Genomic DNA, 16,643 nt, shown 5'->3' with positions numbered 1-16,643 from the left:
TTTTGCCAGAAACCAGCAAACAGCATCACAAATCAAGCTCACAAGACTGCAGGATGCTGCAAATGGTTGCAAATGCGAATAAGTTGGCAAGTACCCAAAATGCTGCCATAATTTCAATGGAGTAACTGTGTCATTTTGAATTGCACCCATGGTCAATTTTTCATGGTATATGGAAGATTTTAAAAGAGTTTAATGATACAAGTAAATGCCAGAACCTTAACAAAATGTGTGCTGTACAAACTATTATAATTTTTCCATAGTTAGCATAAGGAATACTAATATACATTCCTTTCTAGAACATCTTACAGCAGGCTCGGAAATCCCTTGGAAACAAAAGAGCCCGTAACAAGGCTTTATTACATATTAATTTTTTAACACTCTCCGGTGGTCTTATTATATGTATGTTTTATTGTTTTTAAAGGTTATTTAAGATATGTTTTATCATTCTGTTTTTAATATATGCCATCCAGAGTCACATTCATGAGCTGGGTGGCTATATAAATTTCACAAATAAATAAATAATAAAGTTACTTATTTGCTTATAAAACAAGAGCCATAAAACTTTTTAAACGTTGTGCAAAATAAACTTCAAATATGACTTTATATATGCCAAGAGTACTTGAGCTCCACATCTCTGAATCTGTTTTAAGGGAGAAACTTTCTCTGCACCGCCAGCACCATATACTGTATATTTTTTAATTATGACAATGAAAATCTTTTTTAGATAGGAAAACTCTGCAAATGTATACAGATTTTTGTCCCTAAAATATAAAAAGTACCAGTCACAAACTTACTTTCTCTTTGTTCCCGTTCCTTTATTATAGCATCCAGCCATTTCTGTTTGTCCTCTGCTGTCTTGGCCATACAGACAAACCATTTGTTTTTTGCCGTGTTGTGTATCTTCCATCCATTTGTTACTGTGTAACCATTACTGTGATAATCCGCTGCAAAAGCACAAATGTACCAAGAAGAGAGTGAGTGCAAATCTGGAACCTAAAAAAAAAATAAATTCAACCTGGGCTTCACTGTTGTCCTTTTTCTATGGTAGTAATAGAGACAGCTAGATAGGTGTTCCAAAAATTTCATCACAATTTTTAGATATTGCATTGGACCACAGATCCAATGAAACCTGGATCCTATCTTGCATGCCACTGAAATACATTGGTGGGGAATTCTGAAAATAATACTGAGTACTCCAATTAAGAGAATGATTATATCAAGTGATAGAGTCAACTTTCAGCTTCATCTGATGGTTACTTGTAGCAGAAATAGAACAGTTGATCTGTTTTGTTTTTAATCTTAAGGGAATTCAGGCTAATTAAAAATCAATTACCGTATATACTCAAGTATAAACCGAGTTTTTCAGCATTTTTTATGCTGAAAAAAGCCCCCCTCGGCTTATATTTGAGTGAGGAAAAAATGTCTTTTTTCCTGCAACCCGTTTTGGCTTCCAGGGGCTGCAGGGTGGCTTGCTAAGGCCAAAATGGGGCGTGGGGTGTGTGTGTGTGTGTGTGCCTAGCAAGACTCCCTGAAGCCCCCTGGAAGCAAAAACGGGCTTGGGGGGGGGCTTCAAGGGAGAAAGAAACAAAGAAATCCTCACTGTTTAGGGAGATCCCCACGTGCACTGAGCTTGAGTTGAGAGTTTATTGTAATAGGCTGGCTGCTAGCTATCCTTGCTCAGGCTAAGCTAATCAATAGCGGAGCTCTAAGAATGCCAGATGAAAAGGAGAAAGGAAGGGAGAAAGAAAGAAAGAAAGAAAGAAAGAAAGAAAGAAAGAAAGAAAGAAAGAAAGAAAGAAAGAAAGAAAGAAAGAAAGAAAGAAAGAAAGAAAGAAAGAAAGAAAGAAAGAAAGAAAGAAAGGAGAGAGGGGGGGAGGATGGGAAGGGTAAACCCTTTTAGTCACACCTCATCCTCACTGTTTGGGGATCCCTAAATTCACTGAACTTGAATTGAGAGCTTATTGTAAGTGCCTGCACTAGCTATCCTTGCTCAGGGTAAGCTACAAAACGTTTCAAAATGTCTGGCTTTTCTTCCTCCTACCAAAGACCTTCTGGGGTTCTTAAGAGAAAGGAGAAAGAAAGGGAGAAAGAAAGAAAGAGAGAGAGAGAAGAAAGAAAGAGACAAAGAAAGAAAGAGAAAGAAAAAGAAAAAGGAAGGGAGAAAGAGAGGGAATGCAGGTATCTCTTAACAGAGGCTTGAACTTGCCTGAAATTAGATCAAGCCCTACATCACTTAACCCAATATATCAGATTAAATTGTTATTGAATTATTTTTGGTATAAATACTACATTCTCTTGTGTAATTTAGTTATAGTATAGTTTACACTATGCACTTACACAGCTAGTTTACTGTTTTTCTTTGAAATAAATATTCAAAAACATTTAACCTACTGATGCCTGAATTAATGTAATTTTATTGGTATCTACTTTTATTTTGAAATTTACCAGTAGCTGCTGCATTTCCCACCCTAGGCTTATACTCGAGTCAATAAGTTTTCCCAGTTTTTTGTGGTAAAATTAGGTGCCTCAGCTTATATTCGGGTCGGCTTATACTCGAGTATATACGGTATACCTTAGTGACACAGTTTTAAGGGAACTGATGCACATTGGTACACATTCGATTACATTAATTTTCAGGTCCTTGGCTTAATCTGGTGATTGAATTTTAGGGGTTAGTGCTAAAATGAACTACCAACTAACTATAATTTAGCAAAGTTACGAGTTGCCAAGGTTTGTATGTTCTGGGGATGGATTTTCTAGATCTTTACCAGACCTAGTTGACTGTATTAACAGAGACTTGGAATTTAAATACCACTTCAGAAATGCAGGTATTCAATCCAAACTAAAGTGACGCCTGCCAAGAAAACAACTGGATTTTTCTGTGACAAATAAAATAGGCTTGTTCATTTGTTTGCTTACTTAGTTATTTAATTTCTATGCACCCATTCCTGAAGACTCAGAGCAGCTAACATTCAAAATCATTTCATAAACTAAAGACAACACCCTCCAAAATAGTACATTTGCTTACTCATTTAAACATTGGCCACCTAACTCCAGTGGAATAAATGTACATGCAATATAAGCAACATGAATATGTCCTCATTGAACAACCACTCATTCAGTGAACATTCAAAGTTATGATGGTGCTAAATGTGGAAGACTTACCATAGGTCCTCATATGCAGCCATCACAGCACACCTGTTGTCACGATCACAATTCATACACTTGACAACTGGCTCATAATTGTGACTCTGCAGTATGTCACAATCATCTAATTGCCATTTGCAATGTTCACAGCTGTTTTCCAACAAGTTAATGGAGTTAATGAAAAAGCAGGCAGGCGGTCCCAAATGATCACATGACCATGGGATGCTGCACCCATACCACAACCATCACTTCAGAAATTGAGCCAGAGCTGTGAATCCAGCAAGATCCCCCAAATCACCTCTGAAAAGGTATGTACAATTCCATGAAGAGTCAAAAAGAAGACCATCATTGCCCTGTCCTTTTGAGACAAAAATCAATTGGTCCTTACCTGTCCCATCTTCCACATTCTCAACCTCCATTACTTCTGTGTTTATTCGCCCTCTGAAAATGTAGAGGGATCCGTTGATAGACTTGGTACGCTTAGATGTTTTCTTCCCAGCAACTCTGTAGTTAATGAATATATAATGAACAAAGATGTTTATTATGTATTGGACAGTTTCAATACAACAACGTGCCCCTTACAAACATCCTGCCACCTGAAATTGGTATGGGGATAGGAGTATATATGCCATCCCCTGTATTGGTAACCGCATAACCATAAATACTGTAATCATAAACCTGTTGTGGAGGTGTATTTTATAAAGGCAATGATACAGGCCCGTAATGACAGATGGCAGAGGAACAGTTGGCAACTAAAAATACAATCCAACTTTATGACAGGATCTGAAACCATAGTAATATTAGGGTGGTTAGTTAATTATATGTGTATGTGTGCAAGTATGAATGTTTGTATTGTATTGATTTATGTATTTGCCCATCCCTCAATTGCTTTTGTTTAGTGGTTATTTAATTTGATTTAAGACAAACGTTCTCAAGGGTCAACCAAAAAAGGACGCTAAGTCAGAAGATTCAGTTTAAGCAGAGACTCTAGATACTGATGCTGCTAAAAGTAGATAACACCTAAGAAATTAATAATAAGAATCCTGCTGGATCAAACTCAATGTAGATCAGCATTATCTTCTCCCTCAAGGCTGGCCAAGATGCCTCTGACAAGCACACAAGTAGAATATAAACTTGTCCACAGTTTTCTTAATCACCATTTAATACTATGACAGCACATCACTGTAGGTGACAATGATAAAAACGAAGAAGCAGACAAACCACAGGCAACAGCAAGAAGCAAACCTGCAGAAGGGGGACTTCAATCCCTTTCAAAGGGCTTGAAGAGCCAGAGCTTCAAAACCTTCTGAAATACCTGCAGGATGGGGGAGGGGTCCATCTAGATCTTGGGAGGAACCTCATTTCAGAGGACAGTTATTATAGCAAAATAGTGCATTTCCAAGGTAGACAGTACTGTTTAATTGAAAGAACCAGGACTATGGTAAACCTGTTTGATCACCTAGTAGATACTATGGGTGGTCCCTCAAGCCTTAACTGTATAAGGCTTTCTAATAACGAACCAGAACCACACCTTGAAATGCACCTGAAAACAAACTGGCGCTCTTTCATCTTGCGGAGCAGATATATTACATGGGCATGCTGAGGCACACCCATCACTGCCTGTGCTGCTACATTCTACATACATGTATGTAGAATGTACATGCTACATGCTACATACATGAGCCACGGTGGCGCAGTAGTTAGAGTGCAGTACCGCAGGCTACTTCTGCTGACTGCTGGCTGCCTGTAATTTGGCAATTTGATTCTCACCAGGCTCAAGGTTGACTCAGCCTTCCCAAGGTGGGTAAAATGAGGGCCCAGATTGTTGGGGACAATATGCTGACTCTGTAAACTGGTTAGAGAGGGCTGTAAAGCACTGTGAAGCGGTATATAAGTCTAAGTGCTATTGCTATTCTGATCTGGTTGTAATTGTGAACTGCCCAGAGTTTTGTTTTAAGATGGTCAGCCACGTAAATCTTATAAATAAGTTTAATAAATAAAATTTTCAGGTTTCAGATTGTCTTCAAGCTGTGAGGTGGCCAAGGCATGTCTGAAGGGTTTCCTGATCTAGGAGAGAGCACAACTGTCATGCCAAACAAAGCCATGTAAAGGTCTTCCTGCATGCAACTGTTCATTGAGCAAAAGCTCTGAGTCCAGGAAGACCCCTCACATTGCACATTACTCTTGACTGAGGAAGTGCTACCCCTCCAATATTTTCCCAGATCTGGATGCCCCAAACACAATCCCTTAGCCTTAATAGGAAAAAGTCAGAGACAGTTCTTCCCCATTTACACCCTGCATAGTCTCAAAACAGAGGCTCAAGAGTCTCATTCAGCTGGCCTGGTGTCAAAAGGTATAACTGGGTGTTATCAGCCTACTGATGATACCAAACCCTAAACCAGCAGATGACCTCACCCAGTTGTTTCATGTAGATGTTAAAAAGAAAGGAAGAGTGGGCAGAACCTTCTGGCACCCCACCTAGGGAGCAATCTCTTTCACCCAACCAACACCAATTGAAACAGCCCTAGAGAAAGGAAGACAACCTCTGTAAAACAGTGGTCCCTATTCCCAATACATGGAGGTTACTTAGAAAGATACCACTATTAATGGAACTGAAAGCCACTGAGAAATCAAGGAGTACCAGGATAGATGCACCACCCCATCTCAGCTACACTACAGGCATCTACGGCATGACCAACGCTGCCTCAATACTAAATCCTGGCCTTGACTGAAAAAGATCTAAATAATCCACTTTTCTAGGGTTATCATCAACTGCAGATTAGCTACATTATCCACAATCTTCCTCAAAAATAGAAAGTTGGGGACTACATGATAATTATGGAGAATATTTGGGATTTGTCCCAATGGTGTTTTTCAAGAGGCAACTGGACTTCCTTCCCTTTCCCTGAAGATGTTTCACTTCTCAATCAAGAAGCTTTTTCAGAGAAGCCAAATGTCATCAAGAAAAACAAAGAATTAAAAAAGTTAAAAATTATTAAAAGTTGACATTTTGAAACAAAAAAGGAAAAAAAAGAAAAACAAAGAAAATCCAGTTGCCTCTTGAAAAAGCATCTTTGGATGCTTTGCCTGACCTGGATGACTGAGAATCTCCATAGACATTTGAAGTCAAGGACTTTGCTGAAATAATAGAGTTTTTGTTTGTTTGTTGTTATTGTTTTGGAACAATATTTTGTTCCAAAACAGTATTTTGCACACTTCACAGAGATCTGTCCAAGGTTCTGACAAGCCTTTTACCTTTGTCTTTTTAAGAATGAATAGATAAAATGTGACATTAAATGAATAGATAAAATGTGACATTAAATATACACATGCCCTTCTTTTTACTACTTTGGTTAGGCATTCTTGAGGATCCAAAAGCTGAGCTATGGCAGAACAGAAATCTTCATAGCTACCTGTTTGGGCTGACCTACTAAGTGTTAAAAAAAAGGTTTTGAATATTATAGATTGTGTGATTCTGTTTTTGCTGTACAACCTGATTAATAATCATCATGTGTCAATTAATCCTCTTAGAGTTAGGTCAGGGAGTGGGGCAAGGAGGGGAGTACACCATTAAAAAGTTCTTATTATGCTGGTCTATGACCATAATAGCAATTACACTTAAGATTTATATACTGCTTCACAACCCTCTCTAAACAGGTTACAAAGTCAGCATATTGCGCCCAACAATCTGGGTCCTCATTTTACCCACCTCAGAAGGATGGAAGGCTGAGTCAACCTTGAGCCTGGTGAGACTCGATTTGCCAAATTGCTGGCAGTCAGCAGAAGTAGCCTGCAGTACTGCATTCTAACCACTGCGCCACCATGAAATATTTGACTTTATTTTTATTTTACAATATTAAATCATTTGTATCCACCAGACTAAATTTCATTCCAAGCAGTCTGGGTTTTTTTTTTTTTTGTTTTTTTTTGTTTTTTTTGAAACAGCAAGCAACACAAAAGCATAAAGTCTAGTTTATAAAGGATGAGCAGGTGGCAGTAATCAGTGATTTTTACACCCACATAACTATAAACTACAAAACAGAATGTGCGAGTAAGTAAATTTGTGTTACAGCAATAAATTCTAACTAGAAAGGCGGATTTCACTACCCCCCAACAATCCAACGCACATACCTGCATGGATGTGAACATTTCTATCCATGATGCAACACTGTTTCAGTAGAATGTGAACAACTGCACTGAGTAGGCAAAGAAAACATTGTGGTTTTCTCCCTCAAATACTGCTACCTTCTTTGGGTCACTTGATAATGAATCGAAAGACTCGTGAACCAATCCTATAAATTTGGCTCCAATGTATCTAGATATATCCGTGATGGTGAACCTATGGCATGCATGCCACAGGTGGCACACGGAGCCATATCGGTGGGCACGCGAACTCAGCTCCGGCACGCTGATTTTCGGGCCTTCTGGGCAGTCAGCAAAGAGGCCAATTCCAGCCTCCGGAGGGCCTCTGGGGGGTGGGGGGTGGGGAAAGCCGTTTTTGCCCTCCCCAGACTCCTAGAAAGGCTCTGGAGCCTGGGGAGAGTGAATAACGGGTCTACCGAGCCCACTGTGCCATCACGTGCCAAAAGCGGGGGGAACATGGGGCGGTCGCGCGCACATGCGTGGGGAGGCAGGGCACATAGAATTATGGGTGTCGGCGCGCGCGCGTGTGACCCTCCCACACTCCCCACGCTTTTGGCAGGCGATGGCAAAAAGGTTAGCCATCACTGATATATACCATGATCTTTGGGGCTGCAGCATGGAAAAGTGGCTTTAATATCAGCCTAGATATACATACATCATAGAGCACTGTTTGAGGTATAGTAGACATTAAACATTTTTCATTATTTAGAACTTGTTATAAAGTTCTATATTTGAACACTGTAGCTGATTAGTATGTTACTTGTTGAAGCCTGATGCTAACTAACTCCAGCAAACGGATAGACATTCAGCTTCGTTCTGCACTGAATTTAAACAGCAGACAGAGAGAGATAAACCATCCCGAATTATAGCAGCCTTGCCACATCTAAATATATCTCTTAAATAGTAGGTAGCATGCAGTAAACTCCTCTACTTTTAATGAAAATCAGATTCTGGAGAATGGGACAGAGCTTGCTTTGGAATTACAGGAAATATAAACACAAATTCTTTGGGGAACTGAAAGTGTCAAGGCTGCCATATCGATCTCCAAGCCAAACTGCAGAAAACTTGCTCACTGATGCCTATTCTGTACAAACAAGAGCTCTCTCTCAAAAGGCAATAGAACATTTTGTTTCCCAAAACTCAGTGTTCTGGGAAAACTGCCTGCAGAAAGGGAGGGGCTGTATTAATCCAAATTGCTAAACTGAACCAGGGGAAAAAAAAAGGACTGACAAAGAAAGACCCAGGAAGGCTCCAATGAATGAGGAGGAAGTCAAGATTTACTAGTAAAGAATAGAAGAGGCTTTTGCTTAGCACATGGAATCAATGGCATTTCTGTCCATGGGATGACAGAGTTTAATACATGTAAGAAGCTACTAGGTTGGTTAGGGAAGGTTACTGTAGAACAGGAGTCCCCAACCTTTCGGACCTCAGGGACAACTAAATTCATAATTTTAAATCCCACAGACCACTAATATGATCTGTCTAATGACCAATTGGGTGGGCGTGGCTAGGTGGGCATGTGACTGGGTGGGCATGGCCAACTCGATGGCCATCTTGATGTTATTCACATGGGGGGGGCACCTTGCCGGCCCTACTCACCCCTCCCCTGCCAGCCACTCCTCGCCTTCCCCCCCCCGGGGCTCCTTAGGGCCCCAAGAGGAAGCAGTTGTTGGAGCTAAGCAGCCATCATGAGAAAGAATTGGCAAAACAGCTGGCTCAGTTCGAATTGGATCTGACTGAGAAGGAGGCTCAGCAGAAGCACCTCACTCAGGACTACGAGCATAGGCTTTCCAAGCAGAGGAAAGAACTGCAGGAGTGCAAGGCCAGGTACCGGCTCCTGGAGGCTCAGCAGGCTGAGGTGGTCAGCCAGTTCCAGGCCATGATGTAGTCCCACTGGAACAAGGCCCTCCAGCTCCTTGCCACCAGCGACATTTCTCTCCAGCCTTCACCCAAAGTCCTGCACCAGGAGGCTGAAGCAGACCCCAAGTCAGAATTTCTGCCCCCCCCCCTCCAACCCACACAAAAAGATCCTGAAAGGAGAGACTCTCTGCAGCAACACAAACGTTCATTGCACGTAATCGGCCCAAGGATCATAGTCTGAGGACCCGATTTAGTGCAATATTAAAAAATGCAAATAATTTTTCTGCAGACCACCAAAGTTTTCTCGTGGACCATCAGTGGTCCATGGACCACCAGTTGGTGACTGCTGCTGTAGAATGAAGAATCTCTAGCCTATTAGCCTATTCTGTTCCCAACTGACCTACAGACCTATTGAGTAGGTATTTTCCCCTTTCTACTACTACTGCTCTATTTCACCCATGCTTTGTCCTTCCTCTTTAAAGGAGGATGCTCTTCAATTCCTTTCAGAATATGAATAAAGCCAGCAGAAACTCATCCCACAGATCACCAATATCATTAGCTTTATCCCAATCCATGCCCTCCCACTTGAGTATCACTTGAAAGGAAAGGAGACAGCATGAATGAAGCTAGTGGGATGATTTAGCACTATTTGCAGATTCCCAATCTTAGATGGCATGGAGTGATTCTTCCCAATTAGTCTGATGCAGCGGTGAAATCCGCCCGGTTTGCCAAACTGGTAGCACCGGCGGCGGTAAGCTCTGTCCACCCACTGGGACGTCATTACATCTGGTTTTTTAACCTTCTGTGCATGTGCAGAAGAGGGGTGCATGCCCGCACGCTCCTGTGCGCTCCCTTTCCCGAACTGGTAGCAAAGATAAGTGGATTCATCACTGGTCTGATGCATGCCTTCCCCAAGGGGGGGGGCATTCCTTTTGGATGGCCCACCAGATCAGATGAGTACCTAATTTCAGTCCTCAGTCAAGCCTACTTCCCCAAGCAAAAGGGAAATGAATATGAAAACTGAGTAATCTATTACATTAATCTTCAACAGCATCTGCAAGTTGTCATGACATTCATGAGAATGATGGAAGCAACATTCAGAGAACTGTAAGTACCAGCCCTTTGAGATGAGCATGTTTTAAGGCCCACACAGCTATGCAAGATCAAGCAAGAATTATATTTCAATAAATTATGCAAATTTTGGAGTTAAATCCAGGATCTTGGAAACTGCAAGAGGAATGTCCAATCCTTATTTATAGTCAGTCAAGTTTCTAGAATGATATTAAATTTTTCCCTACATCTGGGCTGAGTTGCTGTTTGGATTCCCCTTCTGACTCTTCATTGTTTATGTCTACTTTCCCTTTCATTATTTTCCCCTCAGTTCTTACATCATACATAGAAAAGGGCCAGAGGATGTATCGAAATATGGTAATGCTGCTTAAGTCATTAACAATCTTCTCCCTTAGAGCCTATATTTATAGCAGGCCTTGTTGAGAGAGAGAGAGAGAAAGAGAGAGAGAGAAAGGAATAATTACTTTTAGAAATTATTATGGGATTCTAGTGACATTATTGCTGCCTCACTTTTTTTGCATAACATTTTTTAATGCCTAAATTGTTTCAATTCACTTGTGTTGTCTCACCTCAAATTTCAAAAAGTTTCCAAAACATTTGCCTGCATGTCTAATTTCACTTTGCTTCTACAAACCCTCCTCTTTGCAGGTCTTTTCCAATTATGTGACCCAGTTTCAGTACAGAGAATTCCTGCCATGCACACCAGTTTCCAATTTCCAGCTTTCCGTTTCGGGTTCACATGGCCTTGTCTCTCTTAGCCTTCCAGAGGGCTGTTATAACCTGTTTTTCCCCCCCAAGTATTAGAGCCAGGCAGGGATGAAATGCTCCCAGTTCAGACCGGATCAGGCAATCTGGTAGTGATTGTGGCAGGTGGTTCGGAGAACCGGTAGCAATGGCGGCGCAAGGCTCCGCCCACCTGCCCGGGTGTCATTACTTCCTGGTTTTAACCAGGAAGTAATGTGTTTTTTACCCTCTGTGCATGTGCAAAGGGTCTGCATGGCCCTTGCACTTCCGAACCGGTAAGGAAGATAAGTAGATTTCACCCCTGGAGCCAGGGCATTTGTGTCTTGGTTATTTGTTTCTTGTATTGACTATTTCAATTGGTTATGAATTTTTGTATTGTTTTTGTGTGGGCTGCTCACCACCACATTATGTATTTAAGATGGATAGCTGTATACATTTTCTAAATAAAAATAAATTCCAACACAAAGGGGCTTTTTTCAAGAGGCAACTTGACTTTCTGGGGATTTTTTTGAAGACATTTCGCTTCTCATCCAAGAAGTGAAATATCTTCAGAGCTGAAGAAGCTTCTTGGATGAGAAGCGAAACATCTTCAAAGAAAAACCAGAAAGTCCAGTTGCCTCTTGAAAAAAGCACCTTTGAGACAACCATGACCTGGATGACTGAGAATCTCCATAGACAATTCCAACACAAGAATATGACCATTGTAAACTCCAGCCTACATTCTAAACTGTTATCCCCGAATCCTCCTTGATCATGATTGCCCAAAAAATAAAATAAAAAAAAATATTTCTTGATGTTTTAAGAGAGATATTATTGAGATATTATTGGAATATGCTTAGCATAGTATAAAAAGAAACAGGGCTCCTTCTTAAGTAAACAATATCCCAATCAAGGAACTACCAACAAGAGAAACAAACTAGCAACAACCTAATCAAAGAAATATCAAGAACACTCCCACCAACACTGTCAGGGCAAGCCAATAGTATATAAAACAAAACAATCCCACTTCTTATAACACTGAGGATGCTATACTTAGTGATAATGAAATGTCTCCAAGAAAACCATCAAGTTCGGAGAGCACCAAGGACCCCCAGAATCCTTCTTTGTAAATAAAAGCTTATTTTAAAACAACCACAAAACAAATGACTCCTACACTCTTTCACTTTGCCTATAAAAACTTGGTCTCAGCTTCATCCCGGTGGCTTTTGCCCCCTCTCCCCAAAAATTAGAGTCCCAGGCCAAGGTAAGATTGCCCACGTCTTTGCTAAAGTCATACCTCTAGAGCAGTGGTGAAATCCAATTTTTTTTACTACCGGTTCTGTGGGCGTGGCTTGGTGGGCGTGGTGTGGCTTGGTGGGCGTGGCTTGGTGGGCGTGGCAGGGTAAGGATACTGCAAAATCTCCATTCCCACCCCACTCCAGGGGAAGGATATTGCAAAATCTCCATTCCCACCCCACTCTGGGGCCAGCCAGAGGTGATATTTACCGGTTCTCAGAACTACTCAAAATTTCCACTACCGGTTCTCCACAACCTATCAGAACCTGCTGGATTTCACCCCGCTCTCGAGCCCTAAAGCTCAAAATAAATCTTCATAAGAATTAGAAAAAAAAGATGCTCCCTTTTCCTTAATCCAGAAACAACATAAAACACTTATTTCCATGTATTTATTATTAAGGAAACTGAGCAACGGACATAAGACAGTGCACTCACCTGGATTTCCGCTTGCAATAAACGAGCAAGTTATCAAAAAGAAAAAATGTTCTCTCCTGGATGTTTCCAGCTGAGATTTTTAGTAAGTTTCCCTGAAGCAGAAGCTGGGTTGAAATGTCTGTCAGGTTGGAGCCCTAGAATACAAAAGAACTATTTCAGGATTCTATCTCATTACAGAACATATTATCAGAATTCTGGAGTGTCAATTTTAATCAAAGCCACCTTTCAACAGTAATGGCTGCTTAGAAATTATTTGACTAAATCTGTTGTTCATGTTCTTTTTTAAATATCATCTCTCAAAAAAATCAAATTATAAAAAGTAACTTAACTTTCTCTATCCTAATGCCTTCTGTTCAAGATATTTGCTAAGATTTGTTTTATTTGATACAAATTTCAACTATTCAGTAACCAGAATTTGCTAATCTACATAGATAGATATTTTTTTAAAAAACCTATAAAAAGCCACTAGCAAAAGAGCAATAACACATAAAGGCAAAGTAAAACCAGTTGTAAAATAAAACAGAGTAAAGATATAAAAACATTAAAATAGTTGTTTAAAAGCCTAAGAATAGAAAGGGCTTTACTTATCACCTCCCAGAAACAACAGATAAACTGGGATGTACAAAAAGGAGACAAATGCCACCAGTGCAGGGGGACAGACTTATTTTCATTGATGAAAAGAACATTGATGCTCATTGATGAACACTGATTGTGTCTCCCAAAATCTTTTCCATATACCATTACCGTACTGGACTCGAGATAAACTATTCCCAAGTCTTTTAGAGTTGTGAAAATTAGAACCAGCATATTGATTAGAAAAATGGATTGGCGTTGCAAGCAGCAAACCATTGTTACATTAAGTTTTCATTTGTCATCTCAGGTTAAGAGTTCAGCCAACTTGTTTTAAACTAAGAGAAGTCTCCAGGATATTTTGAAAGACAGTCTTGCATATACTGCTTTGCAACATTCCAAATTATAAGGGAGGGAAGTATCAGAGCTAAGTAATCCAATTTTATGTTTCTAACATATAGTATGATTTCCTATGCAAGAAAACACGCAGGTAATATATTTCAAATAACAAGAAATAATTCCTGGCCAGCAAATTACTCAATTAATTCAATTTATAAGAAACACAGAACAAAAAATAGAGAAAGTATAAAAAATATATTTCTTATTTTGCAATGTGTTTGTCAGGGTCTAACTTCCTTATCTGCAGTGCAAACCAGACTAAGGAAGTATATTATATTAATCTGACCTACTGATGTCTTCCTAATAAAAAAAGACAAAAAATTAGTCCAGAATTGTGAAACACATACCATCAGCAAAATCTTTTCTTATATATTTTTATGCACCCACGCTAACAGAAGTTGCATACTACCCCAAAAGTGGGGTAGTGGCTGGGTAGGTAAACTACAAGCAATTTTGCAGATTTAATAAAGTACGATTAGTATTAGTGGTAAAGCGAAGGAACATCAGCATCAACAGGAAACATTCATATAAGTGCGCAAAAAAGATGCAGCTTAGAGAGACTAGCTTTCTTCAAATCATTTGCTGAATTGGTATCAACTGTGAAACAGAGATTTAGATCAGGAACTTCCTGGCTCACAGTTCAGTCTCATAGGTACATTACTTACTATTATGACACATTCTCAACTCTATTTAGAAGAACCCTCTAGTTTTGAGATCAGGATTCCGTAACATTTATTTGAAATAAATTAGGCTGTATCTATGTGTGACACAAGAATGATTCTGAATTGAGTAGGCCTGTTCGATCCACCTATCAACTTTTTTTATAGTCTATGTCATATAGTTCAGATAAGTGTGTAAAATATTTCCAGTTCTTAAAGATCGGTTTTTCCCAAACCACAATCTTCCAGATGTGTTCAATAAACAATGAGGATTTAGTCTAACAAACCAGTTGAGGAAAGCTATTTTAAAGGGTATAATTTTCATATCTTGTTTGAAATTCATGGATCTGTATCCATGCTTAGTTATACAGTTATCCAGTAAATTCAAAGACTGAAAGTTGATTATAATTGGCAAGCAAGGTTACAGAAAATGTGTTTGGCCATCACAGGCTGCACGCAACCCATATAAGCAATTTATTTCTGTCCCTCTGCTCCCCAAGGAACCACCACTGAAACTTGGCAATACAATAGGGAAATATTGGTGGTAAAATTTCAGCCTGTTTTCTAAAGTTTTAATTAGTTTTACCAATAGAAATGGAAATTATTTTCATATGAAAAACTTGTACTCTCAACTCATCCTAACATTAAACCCCACCAAAACATGCACTGATGTAACCCAATACACTGAAAAAATCAAAAACTAATTAAACATTCAGATCATCAGGTGTATAGCACATATAGCCTTAATGATGGAAAATAGAAAGTACTCCATTAGAGGAGAAAGTAAAGTAAGTATTAAAAAAGGACTATGAAGATCAAATGTAAGAATAATTCTGATATCCATGTATTGTTGCAGCTCGCTCTCAGTATTGAATTTTCTTTTTTAAAAGTACAATATTTTTAGGGATTTTCCTTCTATATTTCTTCTGAGGAATATAGAAGAAACATCCCTTCTGGGTATATTCCTTTCTGGCCACAAAAAGTATATTCAATTAAGATCAGTTTCTAATATAGACAAGCTTTTAGAAATATATGATGTTACTTTTTGAATTCTCTATGCAATGGAATAAATCAGCAAGAAGCTTTCGTTTGTCTAAAAACCCTGATAAACATATCAGAAATTCTTTTAATTCTCAGAATCTTTGTTTGCTCCATTTAAATCCTCATAGCAACACTTAGCCAATCCTAGTTGTTTCCTTATTATTACTGCTGTTAATCCACTACTATCCTAGCCAATCCCATTCGTTTTCTTATTATTTCTGTTGTTAATCCACTGCTATCCTGGATTGATTTATTATTTTATTTATTAAATTTGTTTGCTGTCCATTTCATCGTAAGGTGCCCCTTGACAGCTTACAATGTTAAAAAAATGGATTTAGGTTGGCAAAGTAGTTACCAAGGCTTCAAAGCTAACCCTCAATTCAGAATAGATTTATATTTGTGCTCAGACACTGAGCATTCTATCTGAGCTCTGTTGACCAACTTGCTATCCAAAAAAATAACAATAAAAATTACATAGCTGGCTATCTACATCATCCACATGGCTCCAGTTGGATGCCAAAAAAGAAGTCTGAAGGAGAAAATGAACAAGTCAAAACAAAACAATCTCAAAAAACACTTTCAACATGAGGAAGTTTATATGACTTCTAACAGATGTGTCCAGCAAAAGAATTTCGGCTGGTTACCATCAGCCTCTCAAACACAGGATGCTCCAGACACTAATAAGGCCAGGAAGTTATTTAGCAAATTCTATTCTAGACAGTAGAATAAAAAACACATCTGCTCACTGGAAAGCTCTCCTCCTGCTTAATCAGTGGCCTCTGTCAAATTCTTATGCCTATCAGACACTCGTAGAAATTATTACTGGATTAATTTTGTCCAATTAAAAAAAATCATACTCAATTCATCAAATGAATTTTAACCAGCTCAATTACAGACCAGTTACCTATCCCTGGTTTAGAGTTATACCTCATCAAGGCTTTATAATAGCTAAGCAAATCCTGCCTGCCTGCCTTCTTGCCTTATCATTTAGATAAGTAACATTCGAAGTCCAAATCAATCAGCACCTCCACCATCTTATTCTGCATCAAGTATTACCTGAATAATACAATGAATAGATCTTTCCTCAACTACTTGCCAACAGCAGTAATTATATGTTGCAGTGGTGGGTTTCAAAATTTTTTACTACCAGTTCTGTGGGCGTGGCTTGGTGGGCATGGCGTGGCTTGGTGGGCATGGCAGGGGAAGGATACTGTAAAATCTCCATTCCCACCCCACCCCAGGGGAAGGTTACTGCAAAATCCCCATTTCCTCCCGATCAGCTGGGACTTGGGAGGCAGA

At 39.4% G+C, this 16,643-nt stretch overlaps 1 protein-coding gene and 1 long non-coding RNA gene across 3 annotated transcripts in view; one reads left to right on the top strand and one right to left on the bottom strand.

Moving 5' to 3' along the window:
- Positions 1-16,643, bottom strand: part of PREX1 (phosphatidylinositol-3,4,5-trisphosphate dependent Rac exchange factor 1) — a 231,675-nt gene that overhangs the window by 76,660 nt on the left and 138,372 nt on the right. For both annotated transcript variants that reach the window (XM_034413827.3, XM_034413826.3), the window contains exons 7-9: positions 12,676-12,809; positions 3,536-3,651; positions 795-944 (exon numbers count right to left, since the gene is read on the bottom strand). In XM_034413827.3, the coding sequence (XP_034269718.1) occupies positions 795-944; positions 3,536-3,651; positions 12,676-12,809 (400 nt within the window). The remainder of the gene's footprint in view (positions 1-794; positions 945-3,535; positions 3,652-12,675; positions 12,810-16,643) is intronic.
- LOC117663582 (uncharacterized) overlaps positions 3,307-16,643 on the top strand; it is a 31,307-nt gene continuing 17,970 nt past the window's right edge. Inside the window, exons 1-2 of the long non-coding RNA XR_004590749.3 lie at positions 3,307-3,455; positions 10,202-10,257. This is a non-coding gene — a long non-coding RNA (uncharacterized LOC117663582). The remainder of the gene's footprint in view (positions 3,456-10,201; positions 10,258-16,643) is intronic.

This window comes from Pantherophis guttatus, chromosome 3 (genome assembly GCF_059756535.1).
Source record: "Pantherophis guttatus breed Tessera chromosome 3, ASM5975653v1, whole genome shotgun sequence".
Lineage (NCBI taxonomy): Eukaryota > Metazoa > Chordata > Lepidosauria > Squamata > Colubridae > Pantherophis > Pantherophis guttatus.
Note: the sequence above shows the minus strand (reverse complement) of the source record. Positions and strands in the feature narration are given on the sequence as shown.